Source organism: Enoplosus armatus, chromosome 17 (genome assembly GCF_043641665.1).
Source record: "Enoplosus armatus isolate fEnoArm2 chromosome 17, fEnoArm2.hap1, whole genome shotgun sequence".
Lineage (NCBI taxonomy): Eukaryota > Metazoa > Chordata > Actinopteri > Centrarchiformes > Enoplosidae > Enoplosus > Enoplosus armatus.
The window spans coordinates 10,211,683-10,230,984 of record NC_092196.1 but is presented as its reverse complement, the minus strand read 5'-3'; the positions used below and the strand labels follow the sequence as shown (position 1 = coordinate 10,230,984).

Here is a 19,302-nt window from a genome sequence, read left to right as displayed (position 1 = left end):
ATCAACGTCTTATTCCCAAACACAAACAGTAGAGGCTACAAAGACATACAGAGCGTCCTCTCGGCCAATCTATACGTCCGGACCGAGGCCCGTAAAGAACATTAGCAAATGTAAATGAATAAATGATCGCCCAGTAACAGTATAGCCAGTGAGGTATCAACATGGCGCATGACATCATGTGGGTTAAGTCGCACCGCTGCTCTCGATCCGGTGTCCTCGGTCTCTTTTTCACACACAGCCCGGAGGAGATGATTGAGTTTCTCTCTGCCTGCTCAGGAGTGCTGCTCCGCGAGAACCTCGCAGCAGACTATCGGACATCACTTGTTGAGGGGCCCCATTAACAAGTTGGCACCGGGGTTGGGTTTAGGAAAGGTTGACAATGACAAACCACCGGAGACACAAGCTTTTATTCAATAATGAAAGACGCCAGGATGCTGCCAAAGAATGAAACAGAAAGCTGCCGTGCGTAAAACTCAAGCCCAAAACACATGTTCTTCTTACTTAACATGCTTTCCTTAGAAATAATTTAACCAGCAGCTACAAGACAAACACATAAATAAGACATAATAGAATGAAATGAAATGCATTTGGACTGACTTCTTCCCTTTCTGTTAAGTCATGTTTAAGATTATCTTTAGTGACACCGCAGGCCCAACATTACCTGCACTTCACGGTCGCCAGCTGACGCGTGCAAGAAGGCAGCGCTGCCAAGAGTCGCCCGTGCCCCACGCGCACACGCACGCGCACTAAGTGGCTGACTTCTAATGTGAGGAAGCTGGCCGGGGGGCTGCGGTGCCCCTGCTGCCTTTGGTTATATTCAAGGATATCCCCGAAGTGTCAGGTTGCAGATACTCGGGAGACACTTTGGCAGGTGACACGAGCAAGTGTAATGGCTCTGGACCCTGAACCCTGAATCTTTAATATTGTGTACGTTGATTAGAAATTGATTTGAAAATGTTCACACCACATCTAACCAGTGCCTGTCCGTCTTTCTCCTCCGCGCACACACACACACACACACACACACACACACACACACACACACACACTGCTGCATATGCACACCTTCATCTAACCTTACATCATGGAGAGAAACAACCTTGTTTCCCCGGGTGCTGCTGCAGTGAACACTCTCCGAGGAATGCGCTTAATGACCCCTGAATTTGTTTGTGTGTCAAACCCGCTGGGGGCCACAAATGCCCTCGGAAAAAAGACATCCTGAATTGGTCATTTTGCAACTGGACAAATTGGACAAAATGCCTCTGAACTTCCAGAAAAGTAGAAGAAACAAAGAGACCAAACGGGGACAAATGATCAAACCCCAGTAGAAATTAAGCTGTGTGTGACCTCTGACTGCCATACCTCTATTTAAATGGTGCATGTGAATACCTGGGACACTGAACATTATGCATCATCATCACCATCAAGACGGGACGGGACACCGACAGCAGAGGGTGACCTCGTGGGGCCCTTAATCAGCACAGTTGACAAAGCAATTTAGCCAGACTGTCCACCTGTCAGTATGAGAGAGCGAGAAGGTCCCTGACATTCAGTCGTGTGTGTGTTTTATTACATTAGATTTGGTTGGAAATCATCTAAGCCCCATCTGTTGTGAATCAGAGCAACTAGGGCAGGTAGATGTTTAATGTCCAAGACATCACAGAATATCAAAACACCAGACACACAGAGGTTGTGTATGCGCTGACCTCTTCGGTGACTCAATAACCTCAAGGTAATGCTTCTGTATTGACATGACACACATGGTCCGTCTGCAAGATTACCACATGGCATAAGGTTCAATGTCAGCTGACATTTTTTATTTCCCAGAACTCCCCTGAAATGTAATGATAGGGTCATATTTGCACTGGGATGTGGCTCAGATGTGCTCGTTTTGGGACTGCTGCCTGTAAAAGGATATCTGCATGAAGGGGGGGGGGGGGGGGGGGGCAGAAACAGCAAGAGAGGGAGAAAAGGAGAGAGAGATTGCAGTTACATTACAGCCTCCCTGCATTTACTGTATTATCCTAGAGGTGAGAGGAGGAGGAGGGGTCGACGGGAGGGAGCGGTGGATGGGGGAGAGGAATGCGCTTTTTAACTTAATTTGCTATTTGCAAGGGCGTTACAGATGTCCACGGTCCGGTCTCTCTGCCCCTGGGCGTTATAAATAGTAAAGGTTAATTAGTTAGCTGAGAAACTGGATCAGGGGCGGGCAGTTAGAATTTGATCCACAGACAGGTAACTCAAGCAATCCCCATTGTCACCGCAATCAGACCTATATAAATCCTCCTTGACAGACAGCAGTCACCACATTAGCCTTACCTCTCTGCTGGATCACCGACCGGGCGAGAACACCCTCCCAACACGGTGAGTTGCTGTGTGGATTCAGGGAGGAAGCTTTTGATGGAGAGTGGCTGTTTTTTCTTCTTCTTCTTGTGTTTGTTTTAAGAGCTTTTGTAGAGACGGATTCTCTGGCTCTTCTATACTCAGCGCACTTTAGAGGCAGCGTAGTTAGACGACAGGTGAAATACTTGCGTGCGTAAAAAGGCGAGACTTATTTGCGTTGTAGGTGGCAAAAGCCAAAGCAAGAAGTGGGATGAGACAGTAATTGGGGAAACATTAGATTGTTTTACTGACTTTCATAAGAACTTTTTGAGATTTAAGGACTTCTGTATGCTTCTTGTCCTCAGTATTGTCACCTGGACACCTTTTGCTCTCCATCACTGTCACGTTAGAGGCTTTGCTGCTGTACCTGGCTACATGTGTTAATAATTCACAATGGTTGTTCCTCCTACAGGAATAAAATGTCGCTCTCATCTATCCTTTCCGCTGATGCCATCGACAGTGCTATCAAGGACTGCCAAGGTATCGTCTTCCACCAATATCATTATTGCTCTCTTCATTAGATTTTCTTTTTATTCTATACTTCTACTGGAGCCTGCGCAGTCACCAGACAACAGGGTTGTCTCTATATGATAGCCTTCTGGAAGACTGCAAAATCTTGAAATGAAAGTTACATGTAGGGCTTAAGTACAGTATAACCCAAGGCACAAGATTATGGCTTTGTTAAGTGATTTTATGTGCATGAACTGGATACGAGCCATAAGCCAAAGAGAGTCCAGATGTGATCCTGTTAGTGTTATCACTGGAGGTAAAAGATGTGCCTCTGGGCAAGAAGGTTCGATCACTTAATAATACCTTTTCAGCCACATGTCATCTTGTCTCCACAATTTAAACTGACATCAGTTGTTTGAGGATTTGCTGATATTACAGGGATTTTGCCTCAATTCTAGTTTACAGAAAAAACTATAGATTGATACTAAATGTTGAAACTGACCTTGTGCTGTTTCTGACTCTGCTCTCTACTCTCCTCCAGCACCAGACTCCTTCTGCCCCAAGAAGTTTTTCCAGATGTGTGGCCTCACCAAGAAGAGCTCCCAGGATGTGAAGAAGGTTTTTGGGATCCTGGACAATGATGGCAGTGGTTTTATTGAGGAGGAAGAGCTCAAGTGAGTGAGCACTAACTACCGACATTTGTTTTTTGTGTGCCCAGGATCTTATGGGTCAGTGGCTGTATTTGTTGGTCCCTGAAACGGGAGGAGAGAAAATAACAATTTCCATTTAGTTTTCATGATATTGTGGTACAAGAAGGGTTGCAGCGAAGGGGATACCCGTCCATCATTACTTTTTCCAACTTGACGTGAAATTTATGACACAAACTGACATTGTTTTCCACATTATATGCCAAACAGATCTACGTTATAGCAATAGTAGTAATAAGAGTGATACCTTTATATTTATCACTGTAAGAACATAACAGATGCAAAGAGTCTAACAACACTTATGAGATGGGGCTGTTAACATGTAACTGTTGTAAGAGACTGTCTACTGACCAGAAGTTGTGTTCTTTGGCTGTACAGAAATACACGTGGCACCAAAACCTGACTCAATAGACGTACAACTGAGTTGAACAACCATCCCTTTTCCTGATTTTACACATTATCTGTGCACATTTAGAGGATTCTCTTTTGGTATGAGCACAGATTGGACTGTCTTTGTGGTTATTGCTATGTGTCCAGTTGTTACTGAGGAGCACCTCTAACTTTAACTTTTGCCTGTGGCTCAGGTTTTTCCTCCAGAGGTTTTCTCCTGGTGCTCGCGTTCTGACAGACAAGGAGACCAAGGGCTTCCTGTGCGCCGCTGATGACGACAGCGATGGCCGGATTGGAGCAGATGGTGAGAGGATCCACACCTATGTGATATACCAATATGCAAGACATACGTGTGTGTATGTGTGGTTAGAAAACCACGATGCTTAGGAAACAATTTCCCATATTTGTACATTTTCAATTAGAATGCTAGATTGACTTAATTTGATGTATTCTTATTTAGGATCAGAAAATAGTGTCGTAAAGAGAGGGATATATATTCCAGTCCTAAAGTAAGACAAGTAGCAGTCATACTGTAGTTATCACCTCCAAGTCCCTGCACAGTTTTTTTTGTCCTACATTTGTAAATAATTACAGCATTCACTCAAAACTGACACCTGCTCAATGTCTCTACAGACCATTTGGGAATTAGTTTAATTGATTAGACAAATCATGTCAATTACATGTTGTTACCGTGAGAGCATAACGGTAGCACTGAAATTTAGCATCACAATGCTAGCCCTCCCTCTCTGTTGGTTTCATATATTTATTGTTACTAAATACAAAATACACATATTTAAGAGTTACACTGAGGCAGGTGTCGGACAGATTAGGTAAATAATCAGGTGTCACATCTGACTAAAGCTGTTTCTTTTCTCCACAGAGTTCCAGGCCATGGTCTTGTCCTAAACAGCTGGACTCCCATCTCTCCAACTCTATCTGACCCCCCCTGACCTGCCCCTACTCCACTGCTTCAAGGGCTCTCATAGTTTTAGTCTGGTTAGATAAAACCTTTCCATTCTTTTTATTTTGCAAGATTTGTTCCGGTCCATAGATATACATCACCATGTTTTTAGTTGTTTTTTTTTCTTTTTCATATGTTTTAGACAGATGATAAAGCTGTATTACCCAAATAAATGCACAATTTACCAAATTACTGAGAAAATAAAAGAATAAAATCCAAGTCCTGTGGCTCTTTTCATTTTTTCTTTTCAGGTGTACATCTATGTATGTTTCTGTATGTCTTCTACTCAAGGTTTGAGATGACAAAAAAAAAACCAATATGATAGTCAAAGGAGCAATGAAATGTTTCATATACACAAGATGGTCTAATTAAAGTGGGAATCTGTGTTTGCACATACTGAACACACAGTCACACCATTTTCTTTATAGTCCTGTGGGGTCCTTAAATCTTCACTTACCCATATCTAACTCAGCGGTAAATGTCAGAAATTGTCACGTATATATGAGAAGTGAGATTTGTCCTGAAAACACAGGGTTTTTGATTGAGGTGTACAGTATATACAGTACAGGTGTGTGTGTGTGTGTGTGTGTGTGTGTGAGTTCATACAGTCAGAGAGCTAGCGCAGGGAAAAAGCAGAGAAGGTGACCTTGATGACCACCTGAGTGTCACTGAGGCTGGATCGAGTGACACCTGACCTCAGCTTTGTAAATAAACCCAGCTGAACCTCGGTGCTGCTCAGGCTAGAACACACACACACACACACACACACACACACACACACACACACACACACACACACACACACACACACACACACACACACACACACACAAGCCAATGCATTTGAAAAAATCAAATATGGGATCAGACGGCCATCCACGCAAACCCAAGTATGCACATAAATGCACATCAGAGTTGTTGTTAATATATGCATCAGAGTGTGTGTGTGTGTGTGTGTGTGTGTGTGTGTGTGTGTGTGTGTGATGCACAGTAGAAGATGCAATCTCTGCAGAAAGCTATAGCTGAGAATGCTAGCCTTACATGTATTTCTTTGCCAGGAGCTTGCTCAGGTTGTATCAAAGAAGAAACATTTTACTACGCTCACACACATTCTCAGACAGAAGACTGACCATCCTACCCCCCCACCTTCAAAAAGACTTTAAATAGCACACAGACTTTTCATTCTCTGTACTTAAAGGATTCATGGGATTAAAATGAACAACTACCTCACTATTCACCCACCCACTAGAGGCGCCAAAATATAGAGTACCACACGTTCTTCCACTGGTTCCACCTTACTGTCACTTCAATTACCTGCATATTACAGGGAAAACCTGACTATTACAGCAGACACCTGCTACTCAGAACTACGGGGCAGACCCTGGTATTAGCATAAGGTTGCGGTCATAAGTGTAGGATGTATAGTCATACCTATTGCTGCTTGATTCAGATGTGCTGCAATAATGATAGAGGTTCCTTCTTCAGCTGGGCCATACTGCCTGTAAGAGGCCTGTGTGTGTGTGTGTGTGTTGTAACATAATACATTCACTGTCACTATAAAGTGACATAAATGTGAGCCATATTGGAAATGAGTTACCATTTCAGACAGTATCAGTCAGTCACTTCTACACCTCAATGAAAGACAAAAACATACATCATTTAGAGACTAAAACAAGAGATGTTCACAGTAAAATACACAAGTTCAAATATTCACTAGAGAGAAACAAACTTTTGAGATCAAGTGAGTGACGATGTATAGTGTACGATAATTACGTATGTGAGTATGAGCATAGACAAAGTTAGAGAGACCCTGCAAGAGATTGCAAAGTTGAGTGTAGACTCAAAAGTGATGATGTACTGTATATTTAAACATACAGTACTGCATATAGTCAAAATGGATTTAATTGACACCTACATAGTTTGACTGAACACGTTTGAACTCACTTCATTAAATAAACAAAAAACATACTTTTATTACAATCCCAACCTTCCTCTGGCCTGAAGTTTGCTTTGACATGTGTGTCCATATTAGAGCATATTAATCACACACAGAGACACACAGCGCTAATTAGATCATGTATCCATATCAGCTGTTATCAGTTTCTGAGCCTCGTCTCAGCAGACATGGGGTGGAGGAGTGGGAATAGGAGTGGGAATAGGAGTGGGAATTGGGGGGGGGGGTACACGGCTGAAAGCTGGACAAGGTTGGGGAAGCCAGTAGGTAACACAAGCCAGGGGACACACAATGGAGCCATGACCCCTGCGGGTCAGGAGAGGCGAGTGGTAAACAGGAAGGAAATGTGAGCCAACAGGTCGACACTGACTGCTGGATGTGCTGCTGTGGGACAGCAGTACAAGATAATGTGACAAGCAGATTACCTGGACTCAAGGGCAGAGAGAGAGAGAGAGAGAGAGAGAGAGAGAGAGACTGTAGCTCTGCTTGTCTCGTAGAGAGCGCAGCTCTGACAGGACAATAATGTCCAACAGCCTGGTTGGCTGACAATGTGAGAAAAATGACAAATAACAGCGGTTGTTAGACTGCAAGGTGAACAAGGAGGAGGTCTTGATATTATTTCAATTATTATTTATTTACTGGCTTTAAAAGATGGAATCATCTGTTAAGAGCTAAAACAGCAATTTGGATGTAACATACAAGTTTAAAGCAGAGTTCCTTTGTACGTTTTATTCTGTTGATGGAGAACAGCTATCATTTTCTGAAAGCAGTAGGTTAAATCCATACAGTATGTTAAATCTCGTACTTTCAAAAGTAAGTAACTTCTGAGATAATAAGGAGGGATCGATCAATAAGAGATAAATACATTTTGGAGATATACACTGTTTATGACCAGTGAGGGTGTAATTTTGTATTCTAAGAATAAAGAGAGGTCACATAAAATGAAAATGCTGACAGGGTTGAATTCAGTTGTACAGGCCATAACAGCAGTGGTTGTAGTAATAGTAGTAGCAGCAGTCACCTTGAAATGTTAGGATGCAGTATTAAGTAACAGACAAAGGATTAACTACTGGAGGAAGTAAAGTAAGCAAACTTAGCTTCATTTAATGTAACTTAACTTTGACTTAACTTGTATATTAAAAGATTTTGCGTGACTGCTAATATTGGACCATGTAATTTATCATAATAGGCGCCTTAGGATGGACACATAGGCCTAGCCTGCTTGTCTGCTTGCCACTTCAATAATTGATGCCTTCGCTTCATTGTCACCAAAAACTCATATCAAGAAAGGAGTGTCAGGCTCACCTTACTGATTAAGTCTGTGTGAAACTTTAATGTGCACCCCATCTTCAACTGATAACAAACTGAAGCGCCTGAGCAAACGAGGTAACGGGAAGCTGAACCGCTCGGACGTCCGCTGTGAGTCCAGTGTCAGCTCTGACAAACACCGCTCATATTTTGACTCATTCCCAGGGTTTTTGGAGCCTGGAGATATCGGGGATGTTGCTACTTGATAGTCCGAACAGGGAGGAACGTCGTAAAAGATTTAACTGGCGTGTTAGGATGACTGAATGGGCTTTGTGAGCTCTGAGCAGGAACTTTATCCATAATGCAGGGGATGACAGCACTGCCTCTGTTCCCCAACAAGCATTAGTTCGGAGCCTCTGCTTATGATGTCTGCGTGCAGCTTCCCTTCATTAATGAATGATAGGCCTGGCACATATCAATGGCCGCCCCTGATACACACGGGGCGTTCGTGGAAAGCGATTTCTCGAAATCTATTTCCACCCTGGCTTGAGTCTATTGTTTACACAGCCGCTAATTGATAGGTTTTATGCACTGAGCTGTGTCTATTAACTAAACTAATGCAAGTTTGCAATTTGAACTAAAAGCCACACCCTGCTTAAACCCCTGAGCAGCTGTTACATGTGCTGACTCATCCTCAGACGGAGTAATGGCTGTCGTGGAGATGTAGACAGGTACTTTGCAGACTTTTCCAAATGAGGAGGCACAATCAGATAAGATGGTGAGGAGACATCCCGGACAAACTGTCTGGTTGGACGGGACAACTAAAGAATGGTTGTGTCTAGGTGGAGTTTGGTCAGTAAACACCTTACAACATCCATAAAATGTCAAAGTAGATACATACAGAGTCAACTAAAAAGCTTGGATTACACCCATCGTGCATTCAGAAAGTCAGACATGACTTGCATGTGTCTGCGTCTAAAAACATAGTATAAACAAGTATTTCTGGGCTCTGGGCTGTTGCAACTCCAAAGCCAAGAAATAATCTGGAGCGTAACTGCCTTTGAAACTATAAATTGTTGTTTTTACACTTCAGTTTTTGTATGGGCTAAACAAACGAGACTCGGGAGCTTTAGGAGGTGCTTTAGCTGTTTCTAGTGTTCAAAGCTAAGCTAGTTGTAGCTGGCTGTAGCTTTATATTAAATGGACAGATATGAGAGTGGTATCAATCATTTAACTCTCCACCAGAGAGCAAATAAGCTTGTCCAAAAGAAAAGTGTCCAACTATTCCTTTAAGGCAACTCTAAGCAAAGTATTCATTGCTGTATCAGTTCACACAGTGTTTAACTATATCAGTGACCCAGTAAGACTGTATCTAAGGACCTACATGCCCCCTCCACCCCACCATCCATGCTATCTACAGCCTGACAGACTACATGTCCCTTGTTCCTACATGATTTAAAGAACTACTGTGAACTGTCAGGTTTCAGCTCCCTCTGTAGTCTCAGTTTCTCGCTCAGGTCTTAGTCTGGCCATCAGATCCCCCCCCCCCACTCCTCCTGCCCTCTCTCTTGCTAGACTTCAGCTAACTGTGAATTGTTCAGGGTTAACAAGCTGTTAGAACGGCAAACTCAATTGTGCATTTTCATTAAACCTCTCTTGCCGTGTCTCTTGTAGCCGAAGAGGAGAGGATATGGCTCAAGTGTGAAACATCACTAAGCCGATTCCTCTGACAGAGAGGTGACAGAGAAGAAGGGGACATGTCAAAGGAGAACCCGGTACCAGGCAAAGTCACGGCCTCTTCAATTGCTTCCTGGTTAAGGGTTATGTTGCCAGGTTTGATTGAGTCAAAAGATCACTTGTGACTGAGCTAAATGATTTTGATCGGTGTGACAGGTTGACTGCTGTAGACCTGAGGCAGTCAGATCTGAAATGCTTTGTTTATTTGGCCAAAAGGGATCACAGATGTTAATGTCACGCGAGACACGAGAAAAGTACAAAACTCCACTACAGACGAACTGCCATGATAGACTATGTAAATGTGGTGTGGAACAAATTTCAAGTCATCTCTCACCTATGTTCCTCCTCATCTGCCTCTGAAGCTGAGGTATTACAGCTGACTAGACTGTTGACTCCACTTAACAGCACAAAGCTCTTGTATACTCACACATACACACAAGTGTGCCCATGCAAGCTCACACACAAGGTTTAAACAAAACATGGACACATATTTGACATTTTTATTAGCTACTTTAATTAGAACAAATGTGGTATGATTATACCATTATTTAATAGAATCATGTCCAAGACCTGTTCTTATTAAAAAAGCCAGCGCTTGTATTTACTAAAGGTTGTGGACTGAACCATGTGTAGTGTAGATATGAAGTACCACCATTGGCACTGACAACAACAACAACAACTGTAATCTTCACTGTTTGTGTCTATTGTTCTCTGTGAAATGTCAAAGAAACACCTGCTCATTAAAGAGCTTAGCAGCAATTTGCTAAAACTGCACCTGTGAAGTTCACTATATATATAATTTACATATATATATATTAAAATACTGGACATCTCTGAGCTCGTTTTACAACACATTGTGGAGAACCATGTATGCTTTACTCACTGCAAACAATTCAAATGTATCAAATAATCAAAATGTAAATCCCCACTGAATGATGTGGGACAGTAAACTGCTGCAGCGCTGCGCTCTATGGGCGGACATTTGAAGGAACGTAGCACTCCTGACCCCGCCCCATTTAGTGACGTCACAGCAGGTGTGCAGGTATGCTGCCCTGATAGCGGATACAAAAACCTCACAAGATGTTTTACCTTGTATCAAAGACAAGTAATCTTGGATTGCATTACATATGGTCAGTTGTACTGAAAGCAAAACTGAAGCAAAAGTAAATTTTGATCACAGCAAGGATCAGACAATAACAATGTTAAAGAAACCGAATGCAAATAAAGTTATTTCACAACTTCACACATTAAAGGACCAGTGTGTGGGATTTAGGGAGATCTATTGGCAGAAATAGAATATATAACTAATAATTATGTTTTCATTAGTGTATAATCACGTGAAATGAAGAATCGTTGTGTTTTTGTTACCTGAGAATGAGCCCAACATCTTGCACCGCCATGTTTCTACAGTAGCCTAGAACGGACAAACCAAATACTGGCTCTAGAGAGCGTTTTTATGTTTTTTTTCACGGCCATCGTAGGTTCTCCTACACGTTTGGAAAGGGAGGGGTGTAATATTGGAGGGGTGAGGGGAGCTGCATTCAGTTGGTTGCCATCTGCAAACTCACCGCTAGATGCCACTAAATCAGTAATCCTACACACTGGACCACTTCATCGTAAGTTAATCAGTCTATTTAGTTAAGTTCATAAGTTCATACCAGTATGCAGTGGTTGATTGTAACTAAGTATATTTACACTCGTACTGTACAATTTTTGAGGTACTTGTATTTTGCTTGAGCATTTCCATTTAATGCTACTTTATACTTCCACTTCACTACATTTTGGAAGCCAATATTGTACTTTTTACTCAACTCCATAATTTTTCTTCATTTTCTGGATACTTTACAGATTCAGATTATTAATACAAAATATAATCAACTAATAAATTGTGTCTTAAGTACTTAGGCTACTTAAGCAAGATTTTTAATGCAAGGCGTTTATTATTTCTACACTGTGGTGTTGCTACTTTTACTAAAAGATCTGAGTACTTCCTCCACCACTCACTGTCAGTATGGCCAACTCCTCCGCTGACTGCTGACCTCCTGCACCGCGCTCGCAAAGATGGGATGTGAGAAATGATACTGTGGCGTCCTCTAGTGCATTTAGGGATGATGACACATGCAGAGAGAAATGAGGTGGCATGTCATGTAATTGTGAATCTGGATGATTCTGAGTGAATATTAAAACAATAAATCAATCCCAAACGAATTCGTTTTGGACGATATATTTATTTTTGTATTGGTCATGTTTCAAATATTACAACATATTGTACAGAGAAATATATACTTCAACTGATCTCATTGAAAATTATCACTTTAACACTTTAGGTAGATGCATGGCACATTATCAAACACAACAAAAGAAGAAAAGAGAAAACCAATACAGACATAACATAAAAATGTACAAGGAAGATGTAAACTTAAACATGTACTATACGACGTATCTATTTTTATTACAAAGTATTTTTCCGAGGTCTTTAAAAATGAATTAAACTACTCACACCACATAATTATTTCAATACGTCTTTAGCTCTCACCGGATGTGACGTCACTGCGGCCTCTTTCCTGTGTGTCCTGCCGGTAGCTGCTGCTGCTGCTGCTGCCTGTCAACATCGTACAGCCCCAGAAGACGTCTGTGTCCCGGGATTTTGTTTTTATCTGTTTGTCCCTGACAGTCCACTAACTGTCCTCCACCATGCCCATGTACCAGGTAAAGCCCATCTGTGGTGGTCACATAAAGACTGATTTGCCAACCTGCATGTACAAGTTACCAAATATCCACGCGCAGCAAGGGAACAGCTGCACCTCTGAACACGCGCTGCAGGTAACTGTTGACCAATTTCATTTCGACATGGTTGATTTCTTTTTTGGCTTTTGGCTTGTAGTTGGCTCTCGTTGTTGCCCGCAGGTCGAACAACAACAACGTATTGATAACATGCGCATCTCGCACGGTGTGTTAGCATTAGCTCACTTTAGCCAAGCGGGCTAGCTAACTTAGCAGCTTGTCAGTACAATGAGTAATCTCACTTCTGGCTGATGCAACAATTAGTACTCGTCTCCACTGATCCACCAACATTAAAAGGTTAATAAACTGACGCTGTAATCAAATCAAAGTGCACATCATGATGGTATGGCTGTACATAGGAGACCCTTAAGTTACTCCAGCTGTGCAGTGGTGCACTGTAACTAACTACATTTACTCAAGTACTGTACTTAAATACAGTTTCGAGGGTATTTGTACTTTATTTGAGTGTTCCCATGTCATGCCAATGTATACTTCTGCTACACTTCATTTTAGAGGGACATATTGTACTTTGTATTGCATTGCATTAATCTGACAGCTGCAGTAACTACAAATGAAGATTTTACACACACAACTTAACAAACTTTCATATTATGTTAATATGTTATATATTAAACTATGCAACTGTATATGCAGTACATGCTGCACTTTGTCCAACTAAAACAGTAAAATGCTACTTACACAATATTAATACAGTATATAATAGTACACCATTCAAAGGGGGTATTTTTCTGCATTGAATACATTTACTTTGTGTACATTTTGCTAATGTTACATATTATAGGACTTTTACTTGTAATGAAGTATTTTTACAGTGTGATATTGCTACTTTTCCTCCAACACTGCAGCGCAGTGTATCATGTTGACTTCTATCTGGGGTAGACGTTGTGGGACATATTACCAGTATACAGCTGGTAATGATGGTACAAGCCTGAAACCCTATCTGAAGTCTAGTCTCAGACACTCATATCGTTTATCTCAAGACTGAGAATATGTTAAATATGTTCCCCAGCTCACACCCGGGTTGTAAAACTGTTGTTGTCTTCAAATAGTTAAAACTGTAAATGCTCACACCGTCAAACTCCCATTTGCGGATCCAGCCAATCTGAGCGATTCTCTCCGTCTCCCCAGAATGGCGAGGTGGACCCGGCAGTCAAAGCACTGGAGGCCCGGCAGGATGAGATCATGAGGAAACTGTACGAGCTGAAAGCAGCTGTGGAGGGTCTGGCCAAGACGGTGACCACCCCAGATGCCGATCTGGACCTGACAGTCAGTAGCAGCCTCTGCTCCCAAAGCTCCAGCTCCACAACCTTCAAAGGTGTCACAGACCTGGATACACTACTGGGCAAGGTGAGAAACTGGGAACAATGCTAGCGTGCTCTGTGGCCACACACGAGCATAACTGAAAACAGTGTTTACTAGTCAGGCTAGATTTTTTTATCCCTCATGAATCATGCACTGACAGTAAGCCTCTGTTTCTTGCAGCTGACATACTTTGACTGTATTTTCTCTGTGGCAGTAGAAGTCTATAGATGTTTTCCTGATCACACCCATCATAACTGCCTTTCATTGCAAGTTATACATACTAGGCTAACATGCACAACCTGCTCACATTGGAATTACTCTTGAAGCAGATATGAGGGTGTGGACAAGGGTTGGGCCAGATGTCAAAATTACCCAACTGGCCACAGTCAGCCCAACAACCGGCGATTGCAGATATATTTGGGCATGTTTGTGGCTGCGCAGGGAGTCCCCACTTCTTCTACTTGAATGTATCATAAACGTGCATAATATGGCTCAACTCCAACTGGCAGTTCCTATTTGCGCTTTGAATTTCACTTTACAGGTTCATTATATACCGAATTTAATGAAATTAAAAGAATTAAATGACTAAATGAAATGACAAAAATCTCCCAAAGAATTGTTCAAAACAACAACCGATGTATTCGTCCAATCACCCAACCCTTGTGTGGACTGATTACAGCCTGTTTGTGCAGGCTTCATCTAAGTGAACAAATGTTGTAACACTTTATTTATTTTGCTTTTACCTCCTGTTAATTTTGTTTATGTCACAAGGACCTTGGTGCTCTCCGTGACATTGTCATAAACGCCAACCCGGCACAGCCACCCCTGTCCCTGCTGGTGCTCCACAGCCTGCTGTGTCAGCGCTATCGGGTGCTCTCCACCGTCCACGTCCACTCCTCAGTTACTGGTGTGCCGCCACAGCTGCTGTCCTGCCTCGGTCCACGGCACGCAGACAGCTACGCCCGCCAGATGTTCCAGCTGGGCTTCACCCTCATATGGAAAGACGGTAAGGCACCGTGAGAGAGGCAGTTTGTGTTAGAGCATGGACAGAAGACGAGGAGTGTGGAAAGTGAGGCGGAGGAGCGGATAAAATGCTTCTCCAGGGAGTGCAACAATTACATGCATAAAGCTGGTAGTAAATCAAAACAAAAGGGAAAATATAGTGTATCCATGCTATATTTGAACCAGTTTTATATGCTGGTGCCATGCAGTCATGGTGCACTATAACTATGTGTTTAATTTGATGTAATTTCTTGAGAAAGTGTGTAGGTGGTTTGCTGATTGTTTGTTTATAGGATTATAAAACTAATTACAACATCTTTCATCCTGCCAAAGTAGTTGCAACAAACAGTAAGAATTGTAATCAGACATAAAGCTATTTCAGTAGTGGCTCAACTATTTTACTGCGTGTGATTAAGAGGTGAAGCTTTTTTCTTTTTTGAATGTGTAAGTAATTTTATTATCGGGAACAAAGCTTTGTAGCCTTTTAATGTGATAAAATAATTTAATAATTTAAAGCTTTTTAAATTACATAAAGTGACGAGCAATGTTGTACAGCGTCATTGTGTTTTAGGAATGCTGTTTCTAACCATTATGAGCATTCATGTTACCAATAATTGGCATATTGACATGATCTGTATGTTGCAAATGCTTGTGCCGTTGTTTACCATGAGGCATGTTTATCTTTTTTCCAATCCACAGTCTCCAAACTGCAGATGAAGTTCAGTGTCCAGAACATGTGTCCCATTGAGGGTGAGGCCAACGTGGCGCGCTTCCTCTTTAAGCTGCTCGCGCCCTACCCCAGTGACCCTGCTCTGGCCACACTGGTGGACAGCTGGGTGGACATAGCTTTCTTCCAGCTGGCAGAGGGCAGTGCCAAGGAGCAGGCCACCGTCCTGCGGGCCCTCAACTCCGCCCTGGGCCGCAGCCCCTGGCTGGCCGGGTCGGAGTTCTCCCTGGCCGACATTGCCTGCTATTGCTGCGTGCTGCAAAGCGGCTCGGTCTCCTCGGCTCCCACTAATGTCCAGCGCTGGATCAAGTCCTGTGAGAACCTGGGCCACTTCAGCCCTGCCAAGTTACTTCTGCAGTGACGGGGGCAGTCCTGGGACCAGACACCAGAAGAAGGGTGTCTTACCCAATCAAAGTGAGAGAAGGGCATTAGAATATTAAACTACCCCGGCCATGTCTGGAGCACCTTCTAATGCTTCCTTCCTTACTGTCTTTCCTTACGATCTCACTGAACTGACAAAGGCTCAGTAGACGCAATATAGTTGACGGTTAAAGTAACTTATATTTGTGTCCACCATGCTGCCTTTGTATAACAAAGAGATTCGAAGGCTATAATTTGCAAGGGAGGAAGCATAAGAGGACTGCAAAGACAAGGGCTTGGTGATGGATTCAATCAAAAGGTACTGACAGAAGTCTAACACACACTGTACACCTTCCACCCACTTTGTGCCTAATATGATCCTGCTCTAAATGTGTTACTTTGTACCATTTGTTTTTCTGAAATCATTAAAACTTCCACTTTGGATCAAACTTTGAACTGGGGCCTGGGGTTTGATTTATCCGACTGTTTCATCACTTTGAAAACAAATTTCCTCAAGTTAAGTGGCATTTACCAAAGTGCACCTCTGTGTCCAACAGGTGGCAGGGTTGTCATTTATACATTAAAGATCATTTCATTCACTTGCTGATCCTATCCAGAGTCACACAGCTGCACTTGATCACACTGTACATGAAGTGGAAGGCAGGGAAACACTAGACAAAGTTAACACAAGAACTCTAACCTGGCAAAAAATAATAACAGCAAAAACCTTAATAGCCTGTAAGTCCTTATTCAGACCCGTTGGCTTCTGAGGTGGAAGAGAAACCTTTTCGATGTTGGGAAACTTCTGAGTTGAAATGTCTGACATCACTGTAAAGGCAGCAACAGGACAGTCGCTGTAATTACGCCTTGTGGTACTTTTGTGTTAAGTAATGCGCATTAAGTGCATCAGATGTGATGACTGAATTTTTTTTTTTATCGGTATGTGGATGGTGGAATGAGTTAGTTTTGGAAATATTATTGCAGTGTGCACAATTGCCACACCGATAATTGCCATTGCCTTGCTCCCCTCGAGCGAGAAGTGATGTGAGGGTTTTACATTCCAGCTGAAACTTGGAAAAAATGAAAAGGTTTTAAATACAACATTAAGTAGTTCCTGACCCTCGCTTCATTCAACATGGAAGTACTGAAAAAAAATGTAGCACAAATCCCGCATAAAAAGCATATTTTGAACATTTTCCTTGCATGGGCTAATGGATACGGACCAATACAGGTTTCTAAATGTAATATGGAAAACTACAAGACATTAAAGAAGAAATGCCGACTTCTCATCTTCAAACACAATCAACCTGATTATTTCAAAAGCTGTGAAACATGTTTCCAATCTGGAAGTACTTTTAACTTCAAATGTGATTTAGTCATCCGGCAGATAGTGGCATATTTTTAAGCACGTGTTAAAATAATTATTGCAGCTCTTTTGTCTTACACCACACTGCAGTTCCCAGTGTCTGTTATCACTATTTTTTACTCACTAAGCCTGTTTAGCACTGTGCAATTTTCATCTAAAATCGCCACTCAGTTTTGAACTGGTTGCATGGCTGTATTGTATTGGTAACGTGACGACACTGTTTTCTGCAGCAATCCTTCAGCTGCACACGTCTACTGTGTTCTTTCTCTGCTATCAGATGTTCGAGCTGTGTTTTGTCCTTATCAGCTGATGTGTTGCTGAATAGAATCCAGAAACTCTGTCTCTCAAGCCGAATACATCTTTAGCAGTGAGGGCAGTTTCACAGCAGTCCACTGCTGGAGAGTTTTATATCTCTGCCTTTCTGCCTGCTGCTGGCACAGTCGCAGAAAAACCAGATAACTAGAGTATATACATATAGAGGCATACATGCGATGATGTTGAAAGGAAGCAGAAAGAAAATCCCAGGGCTTTTCATACTCTCTCTCGGGGGTTGGTTTTGCATCTTCAAAAGTGTCATGTTGTCGACAGCTCGGGTCCAGACAGAGCCTGCGTATGAGTGTGTGTGTTTGTATGCTCTGACAGCCTCCTGTTGGTCTCCAGGCGGCTGCCTGACTAGGCGAAAGCTCATAACTGACATCTGGGCACATGGCAAGGAAAACACTGGGGACTGTGCAGCTCTGGAAATGCTGCCGTTTGTGTGCTCTCCGTCTTCGTCACACACAAACAGCCTTCTTTGAAACGGTAATCAGTTGATGCAGTCGGGGGTTGCATGCAAATAAGGCAGCCGATGCCATCCCGTCACTAATCTAATTACTGTTCCAATTGGTTTTCATGAAAAAAAGGCAAGACACAGACCAAAAAAAAGAGGCTCTTTCCTTGTCTCTTTATATATGATATAAAACATACAGACAGGGAGATGCATTCTCATTGAAGAGCTGTAGAAAAAACAGACTAGCTTAACTGAAAGACAAAATCACTTCAGTTTGACCCTGCGGCTACTTCAAATCACAACAATAGCACAGATAGAAAGATGCTTTCGTCAGTATATTCAGTCCTTGAATGCCATTGTCCATGATTGTCAATTAGATATTTTCATTAGGCCATTCAGGAGCGGGAGATATACGCCCATCAAAACAGATAGGGGAGGAATATTAGAAAACACACCTGGGCTAAATTGTCTGAAATTAGATATTACTCAGGGTTTTTCTGTGATGATTTTAGCACAATATGGTTTGAATCTGCGATTAAAAGGCTGAGAGAGAGTCACTGGCAATGTATTCACTCAGGGACCAGTGCAGACGTTGCTGTTGTATCTCAAAAGCTGAATGCGTTCAAAGTAGTCGTCAGTCAGAAAGTTTCTCTGTGAGGTGACCAGGTTGCCTTTCTGACTGAAGAGACGCTGGACGGGGGCCGTGGACGGCAGGGTGGTGTTGTATTTTAGAAAAAGCTGCTTCACTCTGGGGAAGTCCTGCAGGCACTCTAGGCTCTTCCCCGTTCCTTCAACGTACTTCCGGATCTCCTCCATCACTCCCCGCTGCTGGATCTGAATGGCAGGCTTGACGGGCCCGTAGCTGAAGAAGTCGTCTTCAGACTCAATGGTTGACAAATTGCGGCTGGCCTTCGCCTCGGTTACGCTACAGGGATCCACCTGGGATGCCTCTGTGGCCAGCAGGGTGCACATCTCCTCCCTCTCAGAGGCAGCAATCCACCACAAGCGAAACTGAGGAGTCGTCGCTGTCGCAATCTTCGCTTCTGTGCTGGCAAACAGCTCCTGGAACCGCACATCAATAGCCACAACAATTGCGTTGACGACGTCTCCAAAATAATTTGCAGCATCTTTCTGCTCATTTA

At 42.7% G+C, this 19,302-nt stretch overlaps 2 protein-coding genes across 5 annotated transcripts; both read left to right on the top strand.

The window, feature by feature from the left end:
- The first annotated feature begins 2,801 nt into the window (after window positions 1-2,801).
- On the top strand, window positions 2,802-4,884 carry pvalb8 (parvalbumin 8). Its single transcript, XM_070922467.1, has 4 exons — window positions 2,802-2,862; window positions 3,374-3,506; window positions 4,124-4,233; window positions 4,810-4,884. The coding sequence occupies exons 1-4, from the start codon at window positions 2,802-2,804 to the stop codon at window positions 4,833-4,835; spliced, it is 330 nt and encodes a 109-aa protein (XP_070778568.1). The 3' UTR covers window positions 4,836-4,884.
- A 7,557-nt stretch (window positions 4,885-12,441) lies between these two features.
- Window positions 12,442-16,481, top strand: aimp2 (aminoacyl tRNA synthetase complex interacting multifunctional protein 2). Of its 4 annotated transcripts, none has more exons than XM_070923380.1 (4): window positions 12,442-12,612; window positions 13,732-13,981; window positions 14,708-14,942; window positions 15,638-16,481. In XM_070923380.1, exons 1-4 carry the CDS (start codon window positions 12,524-12,526, stop codon window positions 16,024-16,026), a joined length of 963 nt encoding a protein of 320 aa, XP_070779481.1. In that variant the 5' UTR covers window positions 12,442-12,523; the 3' UTR covers window positions 16,027-16,481. The 4 variants fall into 4 exon arrangements, with proteins under 4 accessions (XP_070779481.1, XP_070779480.1, XP_070779483.1 ...); XM_070923379.1 differs by having other exon boundaries at window positions 12,442-12,652; window positions 13,763-13,981; XM_070923381.1 differs by having other exon boundaries at window positions 12,496-12,538; window positions 13,763-13,981.
- Window positions 16,482-19,302: the final 2,821 nt, after the last annotated feature.

Bases quoted from the DNA above. Each gene is read 5' to 3' on its own strand.
- aimp2 (XM_070923379.1), top strand. From the start codon at position 12,524: ATGCCCATGTACCAGGTAAAGCCCATCTGTGGTGGTCACATAAAGACT. The intron at 12,653-13,762 runs GTAACTGTTGAC...CCGTCTCCCCAG, and splicing joins CCTCTGAACACGCGCTGCAG to AATGGCGAGGTGGACCCGGC. The intron at 14,943-15,637 runs GTAAGGCACCGT...TCCAATCCACAG, and splicing joins CACCCTCATATGGAAAGACG to TCTCCAAACTGCAGATGAAG.
- pvalb8 (XM_070922467.1), top strand. From the start codon at position 2,802: ATGTCGCTCTCATCTATCCTTTCCGCTGATGCCATCGACAGTGCTATC. The intron at 2,863-3,373 runs GTATCGTCTTCC...ACTCTCCTCCAG, and splicing joins TGCTATCAAGGACTGCCAAG to CACCAGACTCCTTCTGCCCC. The intron at 3,507-4,123 runs GTGAGTGAGCAC...CCTGTGGCTCAG, and splicing joins ATTGAGGAGGAAGAGCTCAA to GTTTTTCCTCCAGAGGTTTT.